At 44.1% G+C, this 23,536-nt stretch overlaps 1 protein-coding gene across 3 annotated transcripts in view; it reads left to right on the top strand.

The window, feature by feature from the left end:
* The first annotated feature begins 7,294 nt into the window (after window positions 1–7,294).
* The window catches only part of ston2 (stonin 2), a 50,250-nt gene continuing 34,008 nt past the window's right edge, over window positions 7,295–23,536 (top strand). Inside the window, exons 1-4 of one of the 3 annotated variants that reach the window (XM_029729388.1) lie at window positions 7,295–7,377; window positions 14,286–14,497; window positions 18,848–18,997; window positions 22,292–22,501. In XM_029729388.1, the coding sequence (XP_029585248.1) occupies window positions 14,407–14,497; window positions 18,848–18,997; window positions 22,292–22,501 (451 nt within the window). In that variant the 5' untranslated portion in view covers window positions 7,295–7,377; window positions 14,286–14,406. Of the gene's footprint in view, window positions 7,378–14,285; window positions 14,498–18,847; window positions 18,998–22,291; window positions 22,502–23,536 lie in introns of those variants that run through there. The other 2 variants (XM_029729389.1, XM_029729390.1) reach the window with 2 other exon arrangements.

The following is a 23,536-nucleotide window of genomic DNA, read 5'->3' as shown; positions in this document are numbered from 1 at the left end:
GTGCGTGTGCGTGCGTGCGTGTGTGTGTGTGTGTGTGTGTGTGTGCGTGTGTGTGTGTGTGTGTGTGTGTGTGTGTGTGTGTGTGTGTGTGTGTGTGTGTGTGTGTGTGTGTGTGTGTGTGTGTGTGTGTGTGTGTGTGTACGGACCTATACAGGCTATAATGTGCGGCTCATCCATACAAATTGGAGGTAATTTAATAAAAAGTTCCCACTGATGTCTCCTTTGATAGTTAGACAGTGTATCAGCGCCTCACTTGTCCCTAATGTCCTCCTCCTGTTTCATCTATTACACTGGAGAGAACGAGAGAGGGAGAGAGAGGGGAGGGGAGAGGAGAGGAGAGGAGAGGAGAGGGGAGAGGAGAGGAGAGGAGAGGAGAGGAGAGGGAGGGGAGAGGAGAGGAGAAGGGAGAAGGGAGGGGAAGGGAGAGGGGAGGAGAGGAGAGCGAGAGAGGGAGGGAGGGGGAGAGGAGAGGAGAGGAGAGGAGAGGAGAGGAGAGGAGAGGAGAGGAGAGGAGAGGAGAGGAGAGGAGAGGAGAGGAGAGGAGAGGGAAGTGGAAGGGAGAGATGGAAGAAGGAGAGAGGGGGTGAGAGGAAGATGGAAAATTAGATAGATAGAAAGAGGGAAGGAGAGACTAGTGCACAAAGAAAGAGAAGAAATATAGACAAATTGAAAAAGGTTGTGAGAGAGAAAGAGAGAAGGATTGGAGAGAGTGACTGAGATGTCGTAGTGTTGTGTTTTGTGTGCTGTGTTGTTCTGTTCATTTGCATCATTTACATATTGTACTGTACTGGGTATTGAATTGACAACGTTTAGATTTCAACCTACTCCCCATGCCAATAAAGCATGTTTGAATTAGAATTAGATGGGGATATGGAAGGAGAGGTGGAGACAGAGTGAGAGAGATGGAGAAGAGATGGATAGAGAGAGAGAAAGAGTGCCTTGGGCATTTTAATTGCTTTGAAAGTAGGTTAACCAGAGGGATGAATTAGCTGCATGTGGAGTGAATGAAGTACAGAGGAGGAGTGGTAGAGAGGAGGGGAGGAAAGGAGAAGAGAGGAGAGGAGCTTGAGAGAAGAGGAAAAGAGAGGAGCTGGAAAGGAGATGAGAAGGGAAGTGAGGAGAGGTGGAGAAGAATGGAGAGCAGAAGTGAGGGGAAGAGAGGAGAGGACAGGAGAGGTAGAGAAAGGAGAGGACAAGCGATGAGAGATAGGAGAAGGGGAGGAAAGGTAGGGCTGGAGAGGAGAGGAGGTTGACAGTATTGTGTGTGTGTGTGTGTCTGTGTGCACGTGTGCATGAGTCTGTGCATGCCCGCGCAAGTGTGAGTTTGTGTGAGGATAAAGGTATATGATAAGACAATAGTGGTCACATCTAACACAACTTTAACTGTAAAGATGGCAGGCAGCTGGTATCCCTCGTAGGCAGCGGCAATGTCACTTTACAGGATTTTGAGCAACGACCTAGTCTCACCAGCTGTCCATAGGTTACATAGTAAGCGTCCCAAATGGCACCCCATTCCCTTATATAGCACACTACTTTTGAACAGGGCCCATGAGGCCGACCAGGGCCCATAGAGCACTGGTGAAAAGTAGAGCACTACACAGGAAATAGGTTGCCACTGTACAGCAGTGGAGGCTGGTGGGAGGAGCTATAGGAGGACGGGCTCATTGTAATGGCTGTTATGGAACAAATGGAACAGAGTTAAACACGTGGTTTCCGTAGGTTTGATGTGTTTGATACCTTTCCATTGATTCCATTCCAGCCATTACAAAGAACCAATCCTCCTGTAGCTTCTCCCATCAGCCTCCACTGCTGTACAGTATGTACAGTACATTTACAAATGCATGTCGAGCAATGAGCTAACCAAGCAGCAACTTGGTAGATGTTGCCCTCAGGCATAGATGGACTTTAGGATCTCAGATCAGCCTGTACTGCACCAATTTAAACATCAGAAACCAGGAGGAGAAAACAGAAATCTGACCATAGATCAGTATGAAGGGAAATTCATTCTACTCCTCCCGCGGATGCTAACCATTTAGGCACTAGATATCTAGCTTTGCCAGAGCAACTTTATCTTATTTAGTGTCGTCTAAGGAGCCAAAACGTATCTTAGCAGGTGGTCTCTTCCATTGAGTGTGTGTGTGTGTGTGTGTGTGTGTGTGTGTGTGTCTCTGTGTGCGTGTCTCTGTCCCCCTCCCTCCCTCTCTCGCTCTCTGTGTGTGTGTGTGTGTGTGTGTGTGTGTGTGTGTGTGTGTGTGTGTGTGTGTGTGTGTGTGTGTGTGTGTGTGTGTGTGTGTGTGTGTGTGTGTGTGTGTGTGTGTGTGTGTGTGTGTGTGTACTTGTTTGACAGTGAGAGAAGGGGAAGTCACCCCTGAGCTCTTGCCTCTGCTCATGGTGGTAAATGTAGATTGTGTCTTCCGGCAGATAGGCTAACCTTGAGGGGCTCACCTGGGAGGCACAACACAGACAGAGAGGAGATTTAGTGTGTGTGTGCATGCATGTGCGTATGTGCGTGTGTATCCAGGACTGTCATTTTCCCCACCAGTTTAAAGGCTGAGGGTGGAAAGCGGTTTGCTTTCCCTTTCATGTGGATAGATAGATAGTAAGTGGTTCCCTGTAGACGTAAATCAAGTTCAAGTAAAGGGGGTCATTTTATCTCTCTCTCTCTCTCTCTCTCTCTCTCTCTCTCTCTCTCTCTCTCTCTCTCTCACACACACACACACACACATTCTCTCTATGATACCTGATACATGCTTTTGATCTGCCTCCTCCCTCCCACCTTCATGAGTCTCCATCCCATTTTCTCTGTACCTCCCTCCCTCCCTTTTTCCTTATTTAACACTCTTTGCCCATGCACAGGACCTATATCCACTTCCTCTCAAACGATAGTCTTGCAATATGGCTTTATTCAGTGGGGGGAAGGGGCAAGTGTCAATCGACATACAATTAATACATAACGGGAAAGATTTCCATGACTCTGGCGCTATCTACTGGCAAATGAGGAATGCACTCAATATTGTTGTTGATAAAGAGTCCTTAATTTCAAACCCACCAGGTGCCGCTAAATAGCTACTGAATATGTCAGTAGACCTATGCTACTAGTTTATGAAAAACACATCTAACAGCCTTATTGCACTGTCAATTGTGGCTAGGTGAAATACATACAAAATACATTTTGACAAAGGAAAAATGGATGTTTAAATTATTTTTACATAGGGCAAAGTACACGAGGTCTGGGAATTTAACAAAAAGAAACAAACTCACTTTATTGCAAAATAAAGACTCCACAGCGACACTGAAACAGTGCGATAATACACTACATGGCCAAAAGTATGTGGACACCTGCTCGAACATCTCATTCCGAAATCATGGACATTAATATAGAGTTGGTCCCCCTTTGCTGCATCCTTTCTTCTGGCAAGGCTTTCCACTAGATGTTGGAACATTGCTGCGGGGACTTGCTTTCATTCAGCCACAAGAGCATTAGTGAGGTCGGGCACCGATATTTGCCGATTAGACCTGGTTTGCAGCTGGCGTTCCAATTATTCTCAAAGGTGTTCGATGGGGTTGAGGTCAGGCCTCTGTGCAGGCCAGTCAAGTTCTTCCAGACTGATCTTGACAAACCATTTCTGTATGGACCTCACTTTGTGCATGGGGGCATTGTCATGCTGAAACAGGAAAGAGCTTTCCCCAAACTGTTGCCACAAAGTTAGAAGCACAGAATCGTCTAGAATGTCATTGTATGCTGTAGCTTAAGATTTCCCTTCACTGGAACTAAGGGGCCTAGCCCGAACCATGAAAAACAGCCCCAGACCATTATTTCTCCTCCACCAAACATTACAGTTGGCATTATGCATTCGGGCAGGTAGCGTTCTCCTGGCATCCGCCAAACCCAGATTCGTCTGTCGGACTGCCAGATGGTGAAGCGTGATTCATCACTCCAGAGATCGTGTTTCCACTGCTCCAGAGTCCAATGACATCGAGCTTTACACCCCTCCAGCCGACGCTTTCCATTGCGCATGGTGATTTTAGGCTTGTGTGCGACAGCTCGGCCACGGAAACCCATTTCATGAAGCTCCCAACGAACTGTTATCAAATCAAATCAAATTGTATTGGTCACATACACATGGTTAGCAGATGTTAATGCGAGTGTGGGTGAAATGCTTGTGCTTCTAGTTCCGACAGTGCAGTAATATCTAACAAGTAATCTAACAATTCCCCAACAACTACCTAATACACACAAATCTAAAGGGGTGAATGAGAATATGTACATATAAATATATGGATGAGCGATGGCCGAGCGGCATGGGCAAGGTGCAATAAATCAAATCAAAGTTTATTTGTCACCTGCGCCGAATACAACAGGTGTAGACCTTACAGTGAAATGCTTACTTATAGGCTCTAACCAACAGTGCAATTAAAAAAGTATTAGGTGAACAATAGGTAAGTAAAGAAATAAAAACAACAGTAAAAAGACAGTGAAAAATAACAGTAGCGAGGCTATATACAGTAGCGAGGCTATGACAGTAGTGAGGCTACATACAGGCACCGGTTAGTCGGGCTGATTGAGGTAGTATGTACATGTAGATATGGTTAAAGTGACTATGCATATATGATAAACAGAGAGTAGCAGTAGCATAAAAGAGAGGTTGGAGGGTGGATGGTGGCGGGACACAATGCAGATAGCCCGGTTAGCCAATGTGTGGGGGAACAGGTTGGTCAGGCTAATTGAGGTAGTATGAATATATAGCATGTATAGTTAAAGTGACTATGCATATATGATAAACAGAGAGCAGCAGCAGCATAAAAGAGGGGTTGGGGGGGCCACACAATGCAAATAGCCCGGGTAGCCATTTGATTACCTGTTCAGGAGTCTTATGGCTTGGGGGTAAAAACTGTTGAGAAGCCTTTTTGTCCTAGACTTGGCACTCTGGTACCGCTTGCCATGCGGTAGTAGAGAGAACAGTCTATGACTGGAGAGGCTGGGGTCTTTGACAATTTTTAGGGCCTTCCTCTGACACCGCCTGGTGTAGAGGTCTCGGATGGCAGGCAGCTTAGCCCCAGTGATGTACTGGGCCGTTCGCACTACCCTCTGTCGTGCCTTGCGGTCGGAGACCGAGCAGTTGCCATACCAGGCAGTGATGCAACCAGTCAGGATGCTCTCGATGTTGCAGCTGCAGAACCTTTTGAGGATCTGAGGACCCATGCCAAATCTTTTTAGTTTCCTAAGGGGGAATAGGCTTTGTCGTGCCCTCTTCACGACTGTCTTTGTGTGTTTGTACCATTCTAGTTTGTTGGTGATGTGGACACCAAGGAACTTGAAGCTCTCAACCTGCTCCACTACAGCCCCGTCGATGAGAATGGGGGTGTGCTCTGTCATCCTTTTCCTCTAGTCAACAATCATCTCCTTAGTCTTGATCACGTTGAGGGATAGGTTGTTATGTTGCACCACCTGGCCAGGTCTCTGACGTCCTCCCTATAGGATGTCTCATCGTTGTCGGTGATCATTCCTACCACTGTTGCATCATCTGCACACTTAATGATGGTGTTGGAGTCGTGCCTGCCATGCAGTCGTGGGTAAACAAGGAGTACAGGAGGGGACTGAGCACGCACCCTTGAGGGGCTCCTGTGTTGAGGATCAGCATGGCAGATGTGTTGTTACCTATCCTCACCACCTGGGGGCGGCCCAATCAGGAAGTCCAGGATCCAGTTGCAGAGGGAGGTGTTTAGTCCCAGGATTCTTAGCTTAGTGATGAGGTTTGAGTGTGGTGTTGAACGCTGAGCTGTAGTCAATGAATAGCTTTCTCACGTAGGTGTTCCTTTTGTCCAGGTGGGAAAGGGCAGAGTGGAGTGCAATAGAGATTGCATCATCTGTGGAATTGTTTGGGCGGTATGCAAATTGGAGTGGGTGTAGGGTTTCTGGGATAATGGTGTTGATGTGAGCCATTACTAACCTTTCAAAGCACTTCATGGCTACGGACGTGAGTGCTACGGGTCTGTAGTCATTTAGGCAGGTTACCTTTGTGTTCTTGGGCACAGGGACTATGGTGGTCTGCTTGAAACATGTTGGTATTACAGACTCAATCAGGGACATGTTGAAAATGTCAGTGATCGATGGCAAAAAAATACAGTATACACATATGATATGAGTGATGTAAGATATGTAAACATTATTAAAGTGGCATTATTTAAAGTGGCATTGTTTAAAGTAACTAGTGATCCATTTATTGAAGTGGCCAGTGATTGGGTCTCAATGTAGGCAGCAGCCTCTCTGAGTTAGTGATTGCTGTTTAGCAGTCTGATGGCCTTGAGATAGAAGCTGTTTTTCAGTCTCTCGGTCCCAGCTTTGATGCACCCTGTACTGACCTAGCCTTCTGGATGGTAGCGGTGTGAACAGGCAGTGGCTCGGGTGGTTGTTGTCCTTGATGATCTTGTTGGCCTTCCCGTGACATCGGGTGCTGTAGCTGTCATGGAGGGCAGGTAGTTGTGTACGCCGAGGAACTTAAAACTTTCCACCTTCTAAACTGCTGTCCCTATGATGCGGACAGGGGGTGCGCCCTCTGCTGTTTCCTGAAGTCCACGATCATCTCCTTTGTTTTGTTGACGTTGAGTGAGAGGTTGTTGGTAATCAAGCACACTACTGTTGTGTCGTCTGCAAACTTGATGATTGAGTTGGAGGCGTGCATGGCCACGCAGTCGTGGGTTAACAGGGAGTACAGGAGGGGGCTGAGCACGCACCCTTGTGGGGCCCCAGTGTTGCGGGTCAAGTTCTTGTGCTAACGTTGCTTCCAGTGGCAATTTGGAACTCACATTGGTTCCAGAGGCAGTTTGGAACTCAGTAGTGTTTCAGTAGTGTTGCAACCGAGGACAGACACCCTACGCACTTCAGCACTTGGCTATCTCGTTCTGTGGGCTTGTGTGGCCTACCACTTCCTAGCCAAGCTGTTGTTGTTCCTAGATGTTTTCACTTCCCAATAACAGCACTTGCAGTTGACCAGCCAGCTCTAGCCGGGCATAAATGTTTGTCTATGGAGATTGCATGGCGGTGTGCTCAATTTTATATACATGTCAGCAACGTGTGCTGCAATAGCTGAATCCACTCATTTGAATAGGTGTCCACATACTTTTCGCCATGAAGTGTATAATAATGACCGCCTCCTCACACAGATAAAAAAAAAAAAGAGTTGTTTTATTGTTCACGTCGACGTGTTAGTAGTTCACGTTTAGCGATTGACCAATCACAAGCCGCGAGGGCAGCGCATGGTGCGTGCCCAATCCTTCCGCGTCACCGGTCTCACTCTCCGCGTCTCGTTCTGGTCGACAGTCTGGCTCAGTGTGAACACGGAGAGACTCCAGCGCTTATAACACCAAACAATATCGGTACGTAACATTGAATTATTTGTTTATCCCAAACCATTTTATATCACCTTTCCCTGTAAGGCTACACAGGGCTACATTGTTGCCAAGTGTTGCTATTTCTCGAAGTTAGTAGAGGCTCTGATTTCGTTGTGTGTGTGATACAATGTTGCGTGCAAGTGCGACAGGGCAAATCAGGTCGGTCAGTTGATCAACAGGTTGTTGTAGAGAAAGCCAACTGCAGCGAGTGTCGATGGAGAATCTGTCCGTAACCTGGTTGGAGGTTGAGAGGAAGTTATTATTCTGTACCAAGACTGTGGGCAAACTTGAGTCTCTTGATCAATGCTTGCAGGATTCTGTCAACAGTTGCAGAGGAGTAGCCTAAAGCGTGTTTTGGTATTGGGTTATGGCCGCTTAATACATCCCTCACTAACTGGTCTATATAGTCAATGGAATGCACTAGACTACTTAGCCTACAGTTTAAATTGTGGACTAGTAGACAACGGTGATAAATTGTGATCGCTCTCCTAGATTGTACCCTCTATGCCAACACAGGCGGAAAGTAGTCTGAAGCAAAGTAAACAGACTCACATACAGACCAACTGCAGTAGTGCTAGTTATTTAGCGTGTCCCTGTGACTTTATGTCAACATTATGCCAGCAGTATGTTTACATAGTGGAGGGGGGTAGGGTGCATGCCACAGCAGAGATGATGATGATGATGAGGAGGAGGGGGGATCGGGGTCACTGCCGAATGCTATCACAACTATGTGACAGACTTACTGCTGGAAGTGTGTGTGTGTGTGTGTGTGTGTGTGTGTGTGTGTGTGTGTGTGTGTGTGTTTAGACACTACCCCCCACACAAACGCATGGTTGACAGTGCTTGTCTGGACCCTTGGCCTGGCAGTGGTGTGTGTGTGTCTAGGCTGGGCGCTGAGTCAGGGTTTGGAGTGCGCCCAGGGTTAGAACAATCCACCCGTCTGTTCTCCTCCTTCATTTACTCCCTCTATCCCTCTCTCCTTACCTATCCCTTCATACTCTCCCCCCTCTATCCCTACTTTCACTCACATCTCTATCCCTTCCACTCTATATCATCTGTGTTATCACTCCTTCCCCGTATCCCTTCATTTACCCAGTCCTTTCATTGCATATGAAAATAAAGAAGACCCACCCCATCCAGCCATTTATACTGCATTCGTTTCAATGGCCGTGTAGGAACACAGAGCACAGGAGAGGAATCACTGAAGACAATTCAACCATAGCCGTCCATTGGATTACATGGTTGTTTTGGTTAGGGTTCATGCAAAAAATGTAGCCTACCCCCTTTTGGCGAACAGATTTGAAGAGGCTTCCCAAGGAGAGACAGTCTTGTAGACCGTTAGATTTGTTCAAGAATCAAAGTTCAGTCTAACCTTGTGTGGTCATTGTGTAGTCATTCATTGCGTAATTATTTTGGGTCAGAGACAGAATAGTAGAGTAGGATATGAGTTGACATGAGTGCAGTTTTGAACGCTTCACTACCTGCCCAATGAGCTGAGAGAGCTGCCGAAGAGCAGTGGGCTAGTCTCTCACAATCACCTTGATCTCTTCAGTTATCTCTGTGTGTGTGTGTGTGTGTGTGTGCGCGCACGTGCGATTGTTACTGTTAGGCTACTACTCAGTTTCTCAGATATGACACCTTCTTTGTCACATCGAAATCATGCAAATAAGCATGTCAACTGTGTATTGTGGTGGATTTGGAACCATAGTGTCTTTTTGGAGTAAGTGTGAGGGTGTGGGCTTGATTGAAACCAAGCCTGGATGTTTGGTCTAGGCCAATACATTGTCAGTTATCATTAGAGACAGGGTGTGTACTTGGTCTGTGTAGCAGACTGTTGGAGGGAGAAGAGAATCCACCAGAGAGAGGAAGGAGGGAGCTGGAGAAGTGTCTGTCTCTGTGAGAAAGAGGAGAGACATTGGCAGAACAGATGTGCATGGAAGGATACAGCCAGCCATCCTCCAGAGAAAACGAGCGAGAGCGAGACGGGGGGGAAAAAAATAGAAAATAGAAATGGAATGAGTCAGTAATGTTTATCGGGCAGTTACAGAGACTGTGTGTTTCCTTTTAACGTTTCCTGTCACTGTCGTCCCGTCCCCCCCCCCCTCTTTACCCCCCCTCTTCCGCCCAGTATCTTTCTCCTACTCTCTCGCTTTGTTTCTCTCCACCTTGCTCACGTGTATTTCTGCTGCCTCTCCCTGTCTCCCCCCCCTTTTCTCCTCTCACTTTTCTCTCCTTCGGAGTGTAATATGGAATAACTGAATGTGATGGTTTTCGGCCGAATATGTATTTTCCCCTCTCCTGACCTTTCCTGACATTTTGAAGACTTATCTGTGACCTTTGCGGTGCATAGCCGATGTGAATCCTCTGGTACACACACTGTGACTGTGCCCTGGTACAAGACATATGTATCCTCACTATCCCCAGTATTACAGTGGGAACTCAGTGGGCTTCTAGTATTTAAAGAGCAGGAAAACTCCCATGCTCTTGTTAGTGAGGATTTTGATTTGGGATTCTCAGCAAAACATTATTTTATATCCTGTGAAAGTGTTTCCTGGGGGAGTGGGGGGGGGGCAGGACAAACAGGTTGATTGTGTCCTACTCGGACTGGGTTAGGGATATTTCATTTGAAAGCTTGTAGGTGGTTCACATCAGTAATGGTTAGGGAGCCACTGCTCCAGCGGACACACTGCGTATTTGTATTCATTATGGATCCCCATTTAGTTCTTGTCAAGGCAGCAGCTACTGTTCCTGGGGTGCATCAACATTAAGGCATTTATATACAATTCAAATAACATTACATGAGATTAGATAACAGATTTCATAACACATTAAGTGTGCCCTCAGGCCACCACTCTACTACCACATACAGTATCTATAACACAAAATCTGTGCGTATGTTATTGTGTGTGTGTATGCGTGTGTGTCTTCACAGTGCCCGCTGTTGCGTAAGGTGTATTTTTATCTGATTTGACTGCTTACATGAGTTACTTAATGTGGAACAGCATTCCATGAAGTCATTGCTCTATATAGTGTTTCCCATAGTTTGTTCTGGACTTAGGGCCTGTGAAGAGACCTCTGGTGGCATGTCTTGTGGGTTATGCAAGGGTGTCTGAGCTGTGTGTTAGTAGTTTTAAACAGACAGCTCGGTGCATTCAACATGTCAATACTTCTCACAAATAGTAATGAAGGCAATCTCTCCACTACTTTGAGCCAGGAGAGATTGACATCCATATTATTAATGTTAGTTCTCTGTGTACATTTAAGAGCCAGCCTTGCTGCCCTGGGAACCACACATGCGGAGATCATCCGTTCACCTACTCTGCGTCTCACAAGACTTGTCAGTTGGAATCAAAAATCTCAAATTTGGACTCATCAGACCAAAGTACAGATTTCCACTGGTTTAATGTCCATTGCTCGTGTTTGTTGGCACAAGCAAGTCTCTTCTTCTTATTGGTGTCCTTTAGTGGTGGTTTCTTTGCAGCAATTTGACCATGAAGGCCTGATTCACACAGTCTCCTCTGAACAGTTGATGTTGAGATGTGTCTGTTACTTGACCTCTGTGAAGCATTTATTTGGGCTGCAATTTCTGAGGCTGGTAACTCTAATGAACGTATCCTATGCAGCAGAGGTAACTCTGGGTCTTCCATTCCTGTGGCGGTCCTCATGAGAGCCAGTTTCATCGTAGCGCTTGATGGTTTTTGCGACTGCACTTTGAAAGTTATTGACATTTTCTGCATTGACTGACCTTCATGTCTTAAAGTAATGATGGACTGTCATTTCTCTTTGCTTATTTGAGCTGTTCATAGCTGTAATATGGACTTGGTCTTTTACCAAATAGATCTTCTGTATCCCACGCTTACCTTGTCACAATTGCTTGACTCAAACGTATTAAGAAGGAAATAAATTCCACAAATTAACTTTTAACAAGGCACACCTGTTAATTGAAATCCATTCCAGGTGACTACCTCATGAAGCTGGTTGAGAGAATGCCAAGAGTGTGCAAAGCTGTCATCAAGGCATCTGAAATATGAAATATATTTTGATTTGTTTAACACTTTTTTGGTTACTACATGATTCCATATGTGTTATTGTCTTCACTATTATTCTACAATGAAGAAAATACTAAAAATAAAGAAACCTCTTTAATGAGTAGGTGTGTCCAAACTTTTTATTTATTTATTTATTTCACCTTTATTTAACCAGGTAGGCAAGTTGAGAACAAGTTCTCATTTACAATTGCGACCTGGCCAAGATAAAGCAAAGCAGTTCGACAACATACAAAAACACAGAGTTACACATGGAGTAAAACAACATACAATCAATGATGCAGTAGAAAAAAAATAAGACTATATACAATGTGAGCAAATGATGTGAGATAATGGAGGTAAAGGCAAAAAAATGCCATGGTGGCAAAGTAAATAAAGTATGGCAAGAAAAACACTGGAATGGTAGATTTGTAGTTTGAAAAAGTTAAAAGTTAAAATATAAATAATATGAATAATATGGTGCAAAGGAGCAAAATAAATAAAATAAATAAATACAGTAGGGGAAAAGGTAGTAGTTTGGGCTCAATTAAAGATGGGCTATGTACAGGTGCAGAGATCTGTGAGCTGCTCTGACAGCTGGTGCTTAAAGCTAGTGAGGGAGATAAGTGTTTCCAGTTTTAGAGATTTTTGTAGTTCGTTCCAGTCATTGGCAGCTGAGAACTGGAAGGAGAGATGACCAAAGGAGGAGTTGGCTTTAGGGGTGACCAGAGAGATATACCTGCTGGAGCGCGTGCTACAGGTGGGTGCTGCTGCTTTTGACTGGTTACTATACGTTTTTCCACCAGCAGATTATGATTGATCATCTAAAATGCTCCACTTAACTCAAACAAAACATCTCCCACAATCTCTTTATTATCAATTTGTCTCAGCCAATCATCAGTCATTTGTGGTGATTGTTGAATGCCCTTCCCTATAAGTGTGCTGAAAATATGTGTTTACTTTGAAATAGCATTGTATCTGGTCATTCTTGGGTAGTGGAATTACTTTTTATTCCTTCCAGGCCTGAGGGCACACACTTTCTTGTAGGTTTAGATTGAATAGTTGGCCATTAGGAGTGGCAATATCGTCTGATCTCCTCCTCAATAATTTTCCATCCAAGTTGTCAGACCCAGGTGGCTTGTCATTGTTGATAGACAGCAATATGTTTTTCACCTCTTCCACACTAATTTTACAGAATTCAAAATTGCTATGCTTGTCTTTCATAATTTGGTCAGTTATGCATGGATGTGTAGGTAGTTGGCAATATCAGTGGGGTTTGTGATGAGTAAGCCATCTGATTCAATGAATGATGCAGCCGAGTTCGCCTTTTTACCCAAAATTTCATTTAAGGTGCTCCAAAACTTTTACTATCATTCTTTATATCATTTATCTTTGTTTCATAGTACAGTTTCTTCTTATTTTGTTCTGTTTAGTCACATGATTTCACATTTTACAGTATGTTTACCAATCGGCTGTGCAGCCTGACTTATTTCCCATTCCTTTGGCCTCATCCTTCTCAACCAGACCATCTTTCCATTCCTCATCAATCCACAGGGATTTAACTGTTTTTTTTAACCGGAATAAGCAATTTCATAAATGTGTCAAGTGCAGCGTCTGGTTGCTGTTTATTACACAAATATTCTTTACATCTTCAACATAGAATATGTTTTGTTGTGATTCCTATGACCTCTTATACGCTATGTTAGGCCCAGGCTTTGGAACTTTGGTTTTCCTAGATATAACTACTATATTATGATCAATACATCCAATGGATTTTGATACTGTTTTAGAGCAGATTTCTGCAACATTAGTAAAGATGGGATCAATACATGTGGATGATTTCATTCCTGTGCTGTTTGTCAGTCAACCTACCAGGGTATTTACAATCTGATCCAGGTTGCAGGCACTGGTTACAGTTTGAAGCTTTTTCTTCCAGATACTGACTGTTCGCATTTGGTGGTCTATAGCAGCTTCCCAAAAGAATGGGCTTTAGGTGAGGCAGGTTAACCTGTAGCCATATTACTTCAACAGCATTAGAAGTTAAGAACTTAACTCAATGGGAACTGAAGTGGTTAAGTACTCATAAGAGCAGGAAACAACCACTTTAGAAGGTTTTGTATCAAGGATTCTGTGGAAACCAAGTTATTTCATAGCCAGCATCATGGTCACGTCAGATCTGTAGGCTCAGGGGCTGGTAGACTAGGGTTGAGGTCTAGGACTGGCAGGCAGGGGCTGGAGAGCTGAGGCTTCCCGGATTTCAAAAGTTCCTGACACGGACACACTGACAGTGTCTTCCTGTCCTGAAGAGCACGACCCCCCCATAAATAGAATGGACACGTATTGTCAACAGCTCGATGCCGACTTTTGTTACGGCGAACTGAATGCTCATTCTCTCTCTGCTGGTTAGTCAACAGAGAGTCAGTCTATAGCATGCATCCCAAATGGCACCCTCTTCCCTATATAGTGCACTATGTAGGGAGGATGCTGCCATGGACTTCCAGAAAGTGTCTGTGTTGTGTTTGAATGCAACACATGGGAAGGGAAGTTTGCTCTCTTGTGGGTGAGACCAATGTCGAATCTTTCCAAGAGTAGCTTATCTAACCAATATGCTTGTTGTCCTGTAGTTAGTGTCTAAGCAACTTTATTACAGGACTGCCTCTGGTACACACACTTCAAACGCTTTAACAGCCTCTATGACTCCTAGGTGTCACACCTGATGTTGCCCTGGACTGAGGGTTTCTTGCTTCTCAAACAAACCTCGGTCTTCAGACCTATGTGTCAGCAGCAGGTCTATGGCTGCCAAGATTGTGCTTCAGTTTATCATTCCTCCATGTTAACTCTCTCTGTCTCTCTCCGTCTCCTCCTCAGCGTCTCCAGTTTTGCATGGATGCAGACAGGTGTGAGGGCAGGAACTAGTGGAATCTAGTGGAGTGTACACACACACACACACACACACACACACACACACACACACACACACACACAAACCATGGCCACTGCCAGCAGAGTGGGCTCGGGAAGAGCTGGTTGGGTGGCGTTCGCAGATGAAGTTTTCGGGGCGAGCACAGAGCATCAAGCAGGTACGAGTCATATTGTGAAAGTCATTTAAATCCTATACTGTAGGATGAAGTTCAGGAGTAGATGTGTTTTTGTAATGTGATCATTTTATGCCTATATACAATTAAGCACAAATCTACCTGGCAAGGAGATCCTTGAACACAACTCTGGACCATGAAGCCAGTTCCACTGCATTTTTTCATTGTTCCCCTCCAATCAGGGACTTATTTAGACCTTAGACACCAGGTGGGTGCAATTAATTATCAGGTAGAACAGAAAACCAGCAGGCTCCGGACCTCGTAGGGTAAGAGTTGAGTACCCCTGCTTTAGATTCCCCTGAGTACCTTTGCCTGTGTGTATGGATGTGTGGTAGGGTTGGGCAGTATTCAGATTTCCATACCTTCATACTGGGATATACGGTATTACAGCAGTGCACACAAGGGGCCCTATTTCTTTCTTATGCTATCAAAGTACTAGCAAATTCCCATTGTGGATGCTAGCTAGCAAGCGCAAGCAAACATAAACTAATTGCAAGGTCAGACAACCTAGCTGAAAACGTTATACAACTATTTTAAAAGGCTACTCACAATTGATCCAGGAGGGGATTGATTGTCTCTGCTCTAACCAAGAAGCGTGATCATGCAAGCTAGCCACCTATAGCTAGCAAGTTAGCAAACCAAATTAATAGCTGGAGCCCTGAGCTGGAGAAAATATGTTTGACACATCTTAAATAGTTAACTTAGTTATAAGATATTTAGCTGGTAAACATTTAATAGGGAATTTCAAGTGTAACTTGTCCACCTCTCTTGTGGATCCTCACAAACCTCCGTTTGCTCCATGTGCTCTTCGAAGTGCATCTTTCCCTTTCAAGAGGATTCAACACGTAGCTCGATCGATACGATACAGGTACGATAACTTTTAGTTTGAAACGATTCAGTGCGATTTGGTTTGATTAGAGAACGACTCAATGCGATTTGGTTCAATGCGATTCGATGCACTAACTTTTGTTGCTTAAACACATTCATTTTCCATTCTAAATTCAAATCTGCTGCTTATGATTCTCTTGAGCTGGGCCTTTCTGTGCTGGATCTATCTGAGCTGACTTCTCTCTCTCTCTCTCTCTCTCTCATGTGTCTGTGTGCCTGCCTCCCTCCCTCCCATATGGGAGACTAGGCGTCTAACACCCCACTAGACCAGGCATCTAACACCCCACTACCAAATCCAAAATGTTTTTTTCCTCTCGCTTCGGCCATGCAGTGCGCCTCACAAAAGTGACTGCTGTCCTCGTTCTGAAATTATTAACTTTACCCTGTATATCAAAAAATATGTAAACTATTGCTGATGGTGAACCTGAACAATCAAAGTAAAATATGTTGTAAGCCCTGTTCAGCAGGTACTGTACACCCAGGTGAGTTGTCTCTGGTAGCTTGTTTTATTCCAGTAAAACAACATCTTCAACAGCGCATAGAGTGCCTTCAGAAAGTTTTCAAACCCCTTGTTTGTTTCCACACTTTGTGTTACAGCTTGAATTTAAAATGGATTACATTTAGATTTTGTGTCACTATGCACAATACCCTATGTCTAAGTGGAATTATGTTTTGACACATTTTTTCAAATTAATAAAAAATGAAAATCTGAAATGTCTTGAGTTAATAAGTATTCAACTACAAAGACCAGGGAGGGTTTTCCATGCCTCATATTAAAAAACAGACATTGAATATCCCTATGAGCATGGTGAAGCTGTTAATTACACTTTGAATGGTTTATCAATCTACCCAGTCACTACAAAGATACAGGCATCCTTCTTAACTCAGTTGCTGGAGAGGAAGGACACCGCTCAGGGATTTCACCTTGAGGCCAAATTAAAACAGAGTTTAATGGCTGTGATAGGCTAAAACTGAGGATGGATCAGCAACATTCTAGTTACTCCACAATACTAACCTAAATGACAGAGTGAAAAGAAGGAACCATGTACAGAATAAAAATATTCCACAACATGCATCCTGTTTTGCAATAAGGTGCTGAAGTAAAACTGCAACAAATGTGGCAAAGAAATTTACTTTATACCCTGAATACAAAGCTGTATGTTTGGTGCAAATCCAACACGTCACTGAGTACCACTCTTCATATTTTCAAGCATGGTGGTGGCTGCATCGGGTTATGGGTATGCTAGAGTTTTTTTGGGGGAGGGATAAAAAGAAACTGATAGCGCTAAGCACAGTCAAAATCCTAGCGGAAAACCTGGTTCAGTCTGCTTTTCAACAGACACTGGGAGACACTTACCTTTCAGCAGGACAATAATCCAAATATACACAGGAGTTGTTTACAAAGACTACATTGAATGTTCCTGAGTGGCCAAGTTACAGTTTTGACTTAAATCAGCTTGAAAATATATGGCAAGACTAGAAAATGTGTGTGTAGCAATAATCAACAACCAACTTGACAGAGCTTGAAGATTTTGGAAAAAATGATTTGCAAATATTGTACAATCCAGGTGTGCAAAGCTCTTAGACTTACCCAGAAAGACTCACAGCTGTAATCCCTGCCAAAGGTGATTCTAACATGTATTGACTCAGGGGTGTGAATACTTATGTAAATGAGATATTTCTGTATTTAATTTGTAATAAATTAGCACATTTTTCTAATAATAACCTGTTTTCACTTTGTCATTATGGGGTATTGTGTGTAGAATGATGAGAGAAAAAAACGATTGAATCCATTTTTAATTCAAGGCAGTAACAGTGGAAAAAGGAAAGGGGTCTGAATATTTTCCGACTGCACAGTATACGGTATATCGCCCAAGCCTAGTGTGATGTGAGTGTGTGTGTGTGTGTGTGGTTTGGAACGTTAGTGTATGTTATCGCCATGCTGCTACTGTACATTCTCACAATTTTCTTGTCCACTCAGCTCTGGAGTCAGAGAGGGCAAGCTAGAGTGAGTTAACCCTTTACATTTGTGGGAATTGGCCTAAATGGATAAGGCTACATTGAAATGTTTCTAACAGAAGAAATATGAAAAGCATATGCATAACCATGATAGCCATTAAAAGGGAACTGTTTGGAGATTATGGGAAAATGATTAGACTAAAGGTGAGGACACAACAGTTCACATGACAAAAGATTGAATCTTGAATATTCTGTGAATTTCACATATACTGTACTTTGCGACTAATTTTGTTGATAAGAAATCTGAAAATACTCTGGAGACATTCAGTAACACGATAAAAATATTATTGGAAAATGTAGGGTAGGTGCAACGTGAGACAAATGTGTTAAAGGGTTTGAGTGAGAGGTCTAACTGGTGCCTCCAGGTGGACACCTCTTCTGAAGTCCATTCAATGCACTTTTATGACTCAATGAAGCAGGGGTTGGAACCAGGGGGTTGGAAATGGAAACAGGATGCATCTGAAGTCAATTTTCGAGTCTCATTTTGAGTCTGAATACGTGTGTAAATAAGGTATTTCTGTTTTTTTTTATTTCACATTTATTTTTAAATCCTATAAAATCTGTTTACGCTTTTTCATTATGGGGGTGTTGTTGATGAGGAAAAAAATACAAATAATTTTAGAATAAGGCTGTAACAAAATGTGGAAAAAGTCAAGGGTTCTGAATACTTTTCGAATGAACTGTATACCATGGCTATAATTGAACTCATTTGCTGGTTGAAATGTGTTCAACATCCACTGAAGTAGCTAGCAACTTTACTAGATAGGACATGTTGCCTTCCTAACCAAACAAACAGACTTGCTAGTTTAGCTAACCAAACCATCAGTCCAAGCTTTCTATTATGAAAATCGAAATCAACAATGCCAATAATGTTTTCAATGTGACATTTACTTGCAAGAGCAGCTCAAACATAGAACATGTAAGAATAAACTATATCCATACATTTTTCTACCTGGACTCACAGGTGTTTGGCTTGCATGTATGACATCAATGCAATATTTATTGTAATCCTCAACGTCTCATCTTTCAAGATACATCAAGTCCTCTTAAGTTACAGCATTTCCCTCACTCAGACGACAAAACATTTGCAAAAGTTGCCCAATTAGCTGGAGGATGGGGGCAACTTCTTGTAACGAGAGCTGCTCAAGTTCAGAAGACTGTCAGTCAAAACCCATACAGAGCTGTGAAGCGGAGGCCCTGAGCTCTGACATGTATAGCATGCTACTGGTACAGCCACCACATTCCAATTTAGGTGCTTATCAGTGTCCAAACCTGCCATTTTCAACCCGTATACGGGTATGAGTGTAAAGGGTTAAACGAGGGATAGGGCAGCAATGTTATCATAGAAAGACATTCCCTTGGTTCATTCTGTGTGTGTGTGTGTGTGTGTGTGTGTGTGTGTGTGTGTGTGTGTGTGTGACACATTAGATGTGGACAGCAGCTTGGAGAGGCCTAGCCCCGCCCCTTCTGAGAACTCTTCCAGTGTTGAGCTGTTAGCCCCTCCCCCTCAGCAGAACGCATGGGTCTTATTCGAAGAGAAGCCCTGGCCCTCGCCCAATCCGCAGTCGCAGGTAAAAGGTAATCACTCACTCACTAGCGCTTTTCTAGCTCTGTAGAATTCTGTACATTGTGAAAGGGACTCTCGCGTACTCTGTATACTTGCAAAAATAACCTTTATTATAAGTACACAGGTTTTGGTCACAGGTTCCCCCTGTCATGATGATTTGGTCACCTCCTATTTCTCCTTCTGTTCTTCCTCTCCCCTACCGTCCCTCTTCTCTCCGTCCATGCTTTGATCTCCTCCACTGTTTTCTTCTCCTCTGTTGTTTTTGCTTTGTTTCTCCCTGTCATCTTCATCTTAACATGAATGTCTCCCTCCTCTTCGCTCTCCTTCATCTCCACCTCCCTCTGTGTTCACTCGTCCTACTCCTTGGTATTTATCGCTGCCTTCCTTCTTCTCCACCCTCCTCTACTCTCTCCTCCTCTTCACCTCTGGCGTCTCCCTTGAAAACGACAGACCGAGATAGGCGTCTGTTGTCTATTCAGTGCAGTAGAGTATGCTGGGTAATGGCACCCTGCTCGATGGCTGCCACCCAGGAGTGCACAGTATGTGTTGCTCTCTCTGCTGGTCTCTGAAGTGATGCACTAACACACACGACACAGTCAGCACCAACACACACCAAGGCTGAAAAGTAGCCATTGTACCACACATACCCACATAGGGGGGAGGAGGAAAGGGTCAATCTTTAGAAAATTGAAAAACATGTATTTTTGTATAGTGTACACGACCAACGTTAAAATCACAGAATCGTAATTCCAACAAAACATTTAACATTTTCACCAAATTGTTATTTTTTTTGTGGTTGTTTATGGAAGTCATTCTTGATGACCAAAACTGCATTTAAACTAGCAGACAATCATTGGTATTGGGGGTATCTATGCCCCATACTCATTTGTAAAAGTATTGGTTAACAAAGAGTAGATACTCCCATTGAGTCATTAGAACACTAGCTAACTACATGTAACTTCCAAAATAAAGGAAACACCAACAAAAAGTGTGTTAATTTTCATGGGGGCTTGGTCATTACCTAATGCAGCGGCTATGACTGAAGCCAAATGAGCGTCGTCTTGGGGGTTGGTTTAATGTGGGTGTCTCTTGTGTGTGTGTTTGCACATGGAAAGCGTTTATACATTCAGTACACTCACCCTTCTACGCTGAACAAAAATGTAAACGCAACACGCAACAATTTCAAAGATTTTACAGATTTACAGTTCATGAACTCAGTCAATGAACTCAGTAAATGAACTCAGTTCATGAACTCAGTAAATTCATTAGGCCCTAATCTATGGATTTCACATGACTGGGAATACAGATATGCATCTGTTGGTCACAGATACCTTAAAAAAACTAAAATAGGGGTGTGGGTCAGAAAACCAGTCAGTATCTGGTGTGACCACCATTTGCCTCATGCAGTGCAACACATTTCCTTCGCATAGAGTTCATCAGGCTGTTGATTATTGCCTGTGGAATGTTGTCCCACTCCTCTTTAATGTCTGTGTGAAGTTGCTGGATATTGGCGGGAACTGGAACACGCTGTCGCACATGTCAATCCAGAGCTTCCCACAATTGGTCAATGGGTGACATGTCTGGTGAGTATACAGGCCGTGGAAGAACTGAGACATTTTCAGCTTCCAGGAATTGTGTACCTCTGCTTGCAACTTGAGGCTGTGCATTATCATGCTGATATGTGAGGTGATGGCGGCGGATGAATGGCACGACAATGGGCCTCAGGATGTCGTTACGGTATGTCTGTGCATTCAATATGGCATTGATAAAATGCAATTGTGTTCGTTGTCCCTAGCTTATGCCTGCCCATACCATAACCCCACCGCCATCTGTTCACTACATTGACATCAGCAATCCGCGCGCCCACAAGACCCCATGCATGCCGTCTAGCCGGTACTGTTGAAACCTGGCATTCATCCGGGAAGAGCACACTTCTCCAGTGTGCCAGTGGCCAGCGAAGGTGAGCATTTGCCCACTGAAGTCAGTTATGACGGCAAACTGCAGTCCGGTCATGACCCTGGTGAAGTTGACGAGTTCGCAGATGAGCTTCACTGAGACGGTTTTTGACAGTTGTGCAGACATTCCTTGGTTGTGCAAACCCACAGTTGTCCGGGGGGCTGGTCTCAGATGATCACGCCGGTGAAGAAGCTGGATGTGGAGGTCCTGGGCTGGCGTGGTTACACTTGGTTTGCGATTGTCAGTCCGGTTGGACGTACTGCCAAATTCTCTAAAAGGACGTTGTAGGCAGCTTATGGTCAAGAAATAAACATTAATTTCTCTGGCAACAGCTCTGGTGAACATTCCTGCAGTCAGCATGTCAATTGCACGGCCCCTCAAGACTTGATCTGCCACACCTGTCAGGTGGATGGATTATCTTGGCAAAGGAGAAATGCTCACTAACAGGGATGTAAACAAATTGTGCGCAACATTTGAGAGAAATACGCTTTTTGTGCATATGGAACATTTCTGGGATCTTTTATTTCAGCTCATGAAACGTGGGACCAACACTTTACATATTGCGTTTATATTTTTGTTCATTATAGAATCGTTCCATACGCCAAGTCGATATTTACGTCATAAGAAGGGATGCCCCTCTTAGGATATAACCTGGTTAAAAATCCCGATCTATCTTTCGCAATGCTCCCACGTAGGGAAATAGAGCCTGGAAGAAGAGCCCTAGTGGCTTCAGGCTACTCGGCGTGTGAAATGTGGGGAACCGGTGTCCAAGTACGCTACACGTAGCTATGTGTGTGGAAAACATTTCATCACAGGTAAGACATTAGCTGTATAGTCTGTTTGTGTTGTTGGTCTTGGCTAGCTCAATGTTCCGGTCGGTAGCTAGCTAGCACTCACTCGTGGCAGCTAGCACCGTCATAAATGGGGCATAAGGGAAGCCCTACAATATTATATTTGTCTAAGTAGTGAGAAGGCTCGGGAGCAGGCAGTGTTGAAAGGTCATCTTTAGACATGTTGTACTTTTCTTACATTTTGAAATTGACTAAAACAAGCAGACAATGTTTTTCTGTTATGAGAAATCTCCTTTATATGAATCCGTATTTATAAGGCATTCTGGTAGATTGAGTTATTATTATTGTAGGTTCAGTAAGTACAGATAAATGCATGGCCCTCCCATATTAATTACAGACGTGTTAATTAAAAACTCCACAGCCAATGACCAACAGCAAAGGGGGTTGAATGACTCTCGTATACATTGATTGGCTTATGTGGTAAAAAAAAAATGAAGTATAGTGTTTGCGTGTTTCTGATAGTGTGTGTGTAACCATGTGTCTCTGCCTCTTTGTCAGGTACTTCTAGACACAGTGTCTGTTCCACAGCCAGTTTCTGGAGCGCCGTCCCGCCCTCAGAGAGCAGCTGGACCCAATCAGAACCAGGCTCAGTCTGGACCACACAATCAGGGAAGAGCTCTGTGAGCATGGGGGCGTCATCTTGTGATCTTCCCTCCCTAAACGCAGAGGAACGGCACAATGAGTCGTCATCCCGACCCCAGTCACCCAGTGAGTACACATACACACACACACACACACACACACACACACACACACACACAGTCATTGTGTGTATAGTTTGTTGGGAAGTAGTTATTTATTGGGAAAGAGTACTTGGTCTCTAAGCCCCTCAGGTGTGCTACAGAAAGGAAGTGGGCTATGGTAGTCATAGATTGCTGCCTACTTAAATGATTAGGTAAGGCGCACACACACACACACACATTGCGCTTACAAGACCACTCCTTCCTCTGACTCTCTCCCTGTCTGTGACTCAACTCAATTGCTTTCAGCCACTCCCTCCATCAGAAACAGAGAAGAGGAAGGGGGAGAAGAGGTAAGGAGAGGGGAAGGAATTTAGAGGAGAGCAGAGTCCAGCGGCCTGCTCCCTAAGGATGAGGGGGGCTTAGAAGGGAGTTTGGTAGGGATGAGGAGGACATGACTTATACTGGGTGGGACAGAGAGAAGCTGCCTTTAGATATAATTGTTTTTCTATTCATTTTGAATTGATTTGCTACAGCAAGTCAAACAGAAAAGTGAAGTAAAGCATGCGTTGGAACCGATAGGAATAGTGTTTGAGGAAATGTTCTGTGTGTTTAGGGATGTGGTCTGTTGTTGCTGTTTCCCTGCATATTTCAACAGAAAAGAGAGAGAGTAAGGGAGAAATCTCAGGCTGATAGGACACACACGCGCACAAGTTTCCATAGAGACAGGGTTAGAGGGGACAGAGTCTTGGCGAGTTGAATATTTCTCTTGATGAGATAAATGGGCTTGTCCTCAGAGCCGGTCTCTCACTCACACACACACACACACACACACACACACACACACACACACACACACACACACACACACACACACACACGAGAATGCTGTTAATTGAATGCAGCGCACCATTCAACACCATAGTGCCCTCGAAGCTCATCACTAAGCTAAGGACCCTGGGATTAAACACCTCCCTCTGCAACTGGATCCTGGACTTCCTGACGGGCCGCCCCCAGCTGGTAAGGGTAGGCAACAGCATATCTGCCACGCTGACCCTCAACT

This window comes from Salmo trutta, chromosome 33 (assembly GCF_901001165.1).
Source record: "Salmo trutta chromosome 33, fSalTru1.1, whole genome shotgun sequence".
In the NCBI taxonomy this organism is placed as follows: domain Eukaryota; kingdom Metazoa; phylum Chordata; class Actinopteri; order Salmoniformes; family Salmonidae; genus Salmo; species Salmo trutta.
The sequence above is the reverse complement of the archived record's forward strand: the minus strand, read 5'-3'. Positions and strand labels throughout refer to the sequence as shown.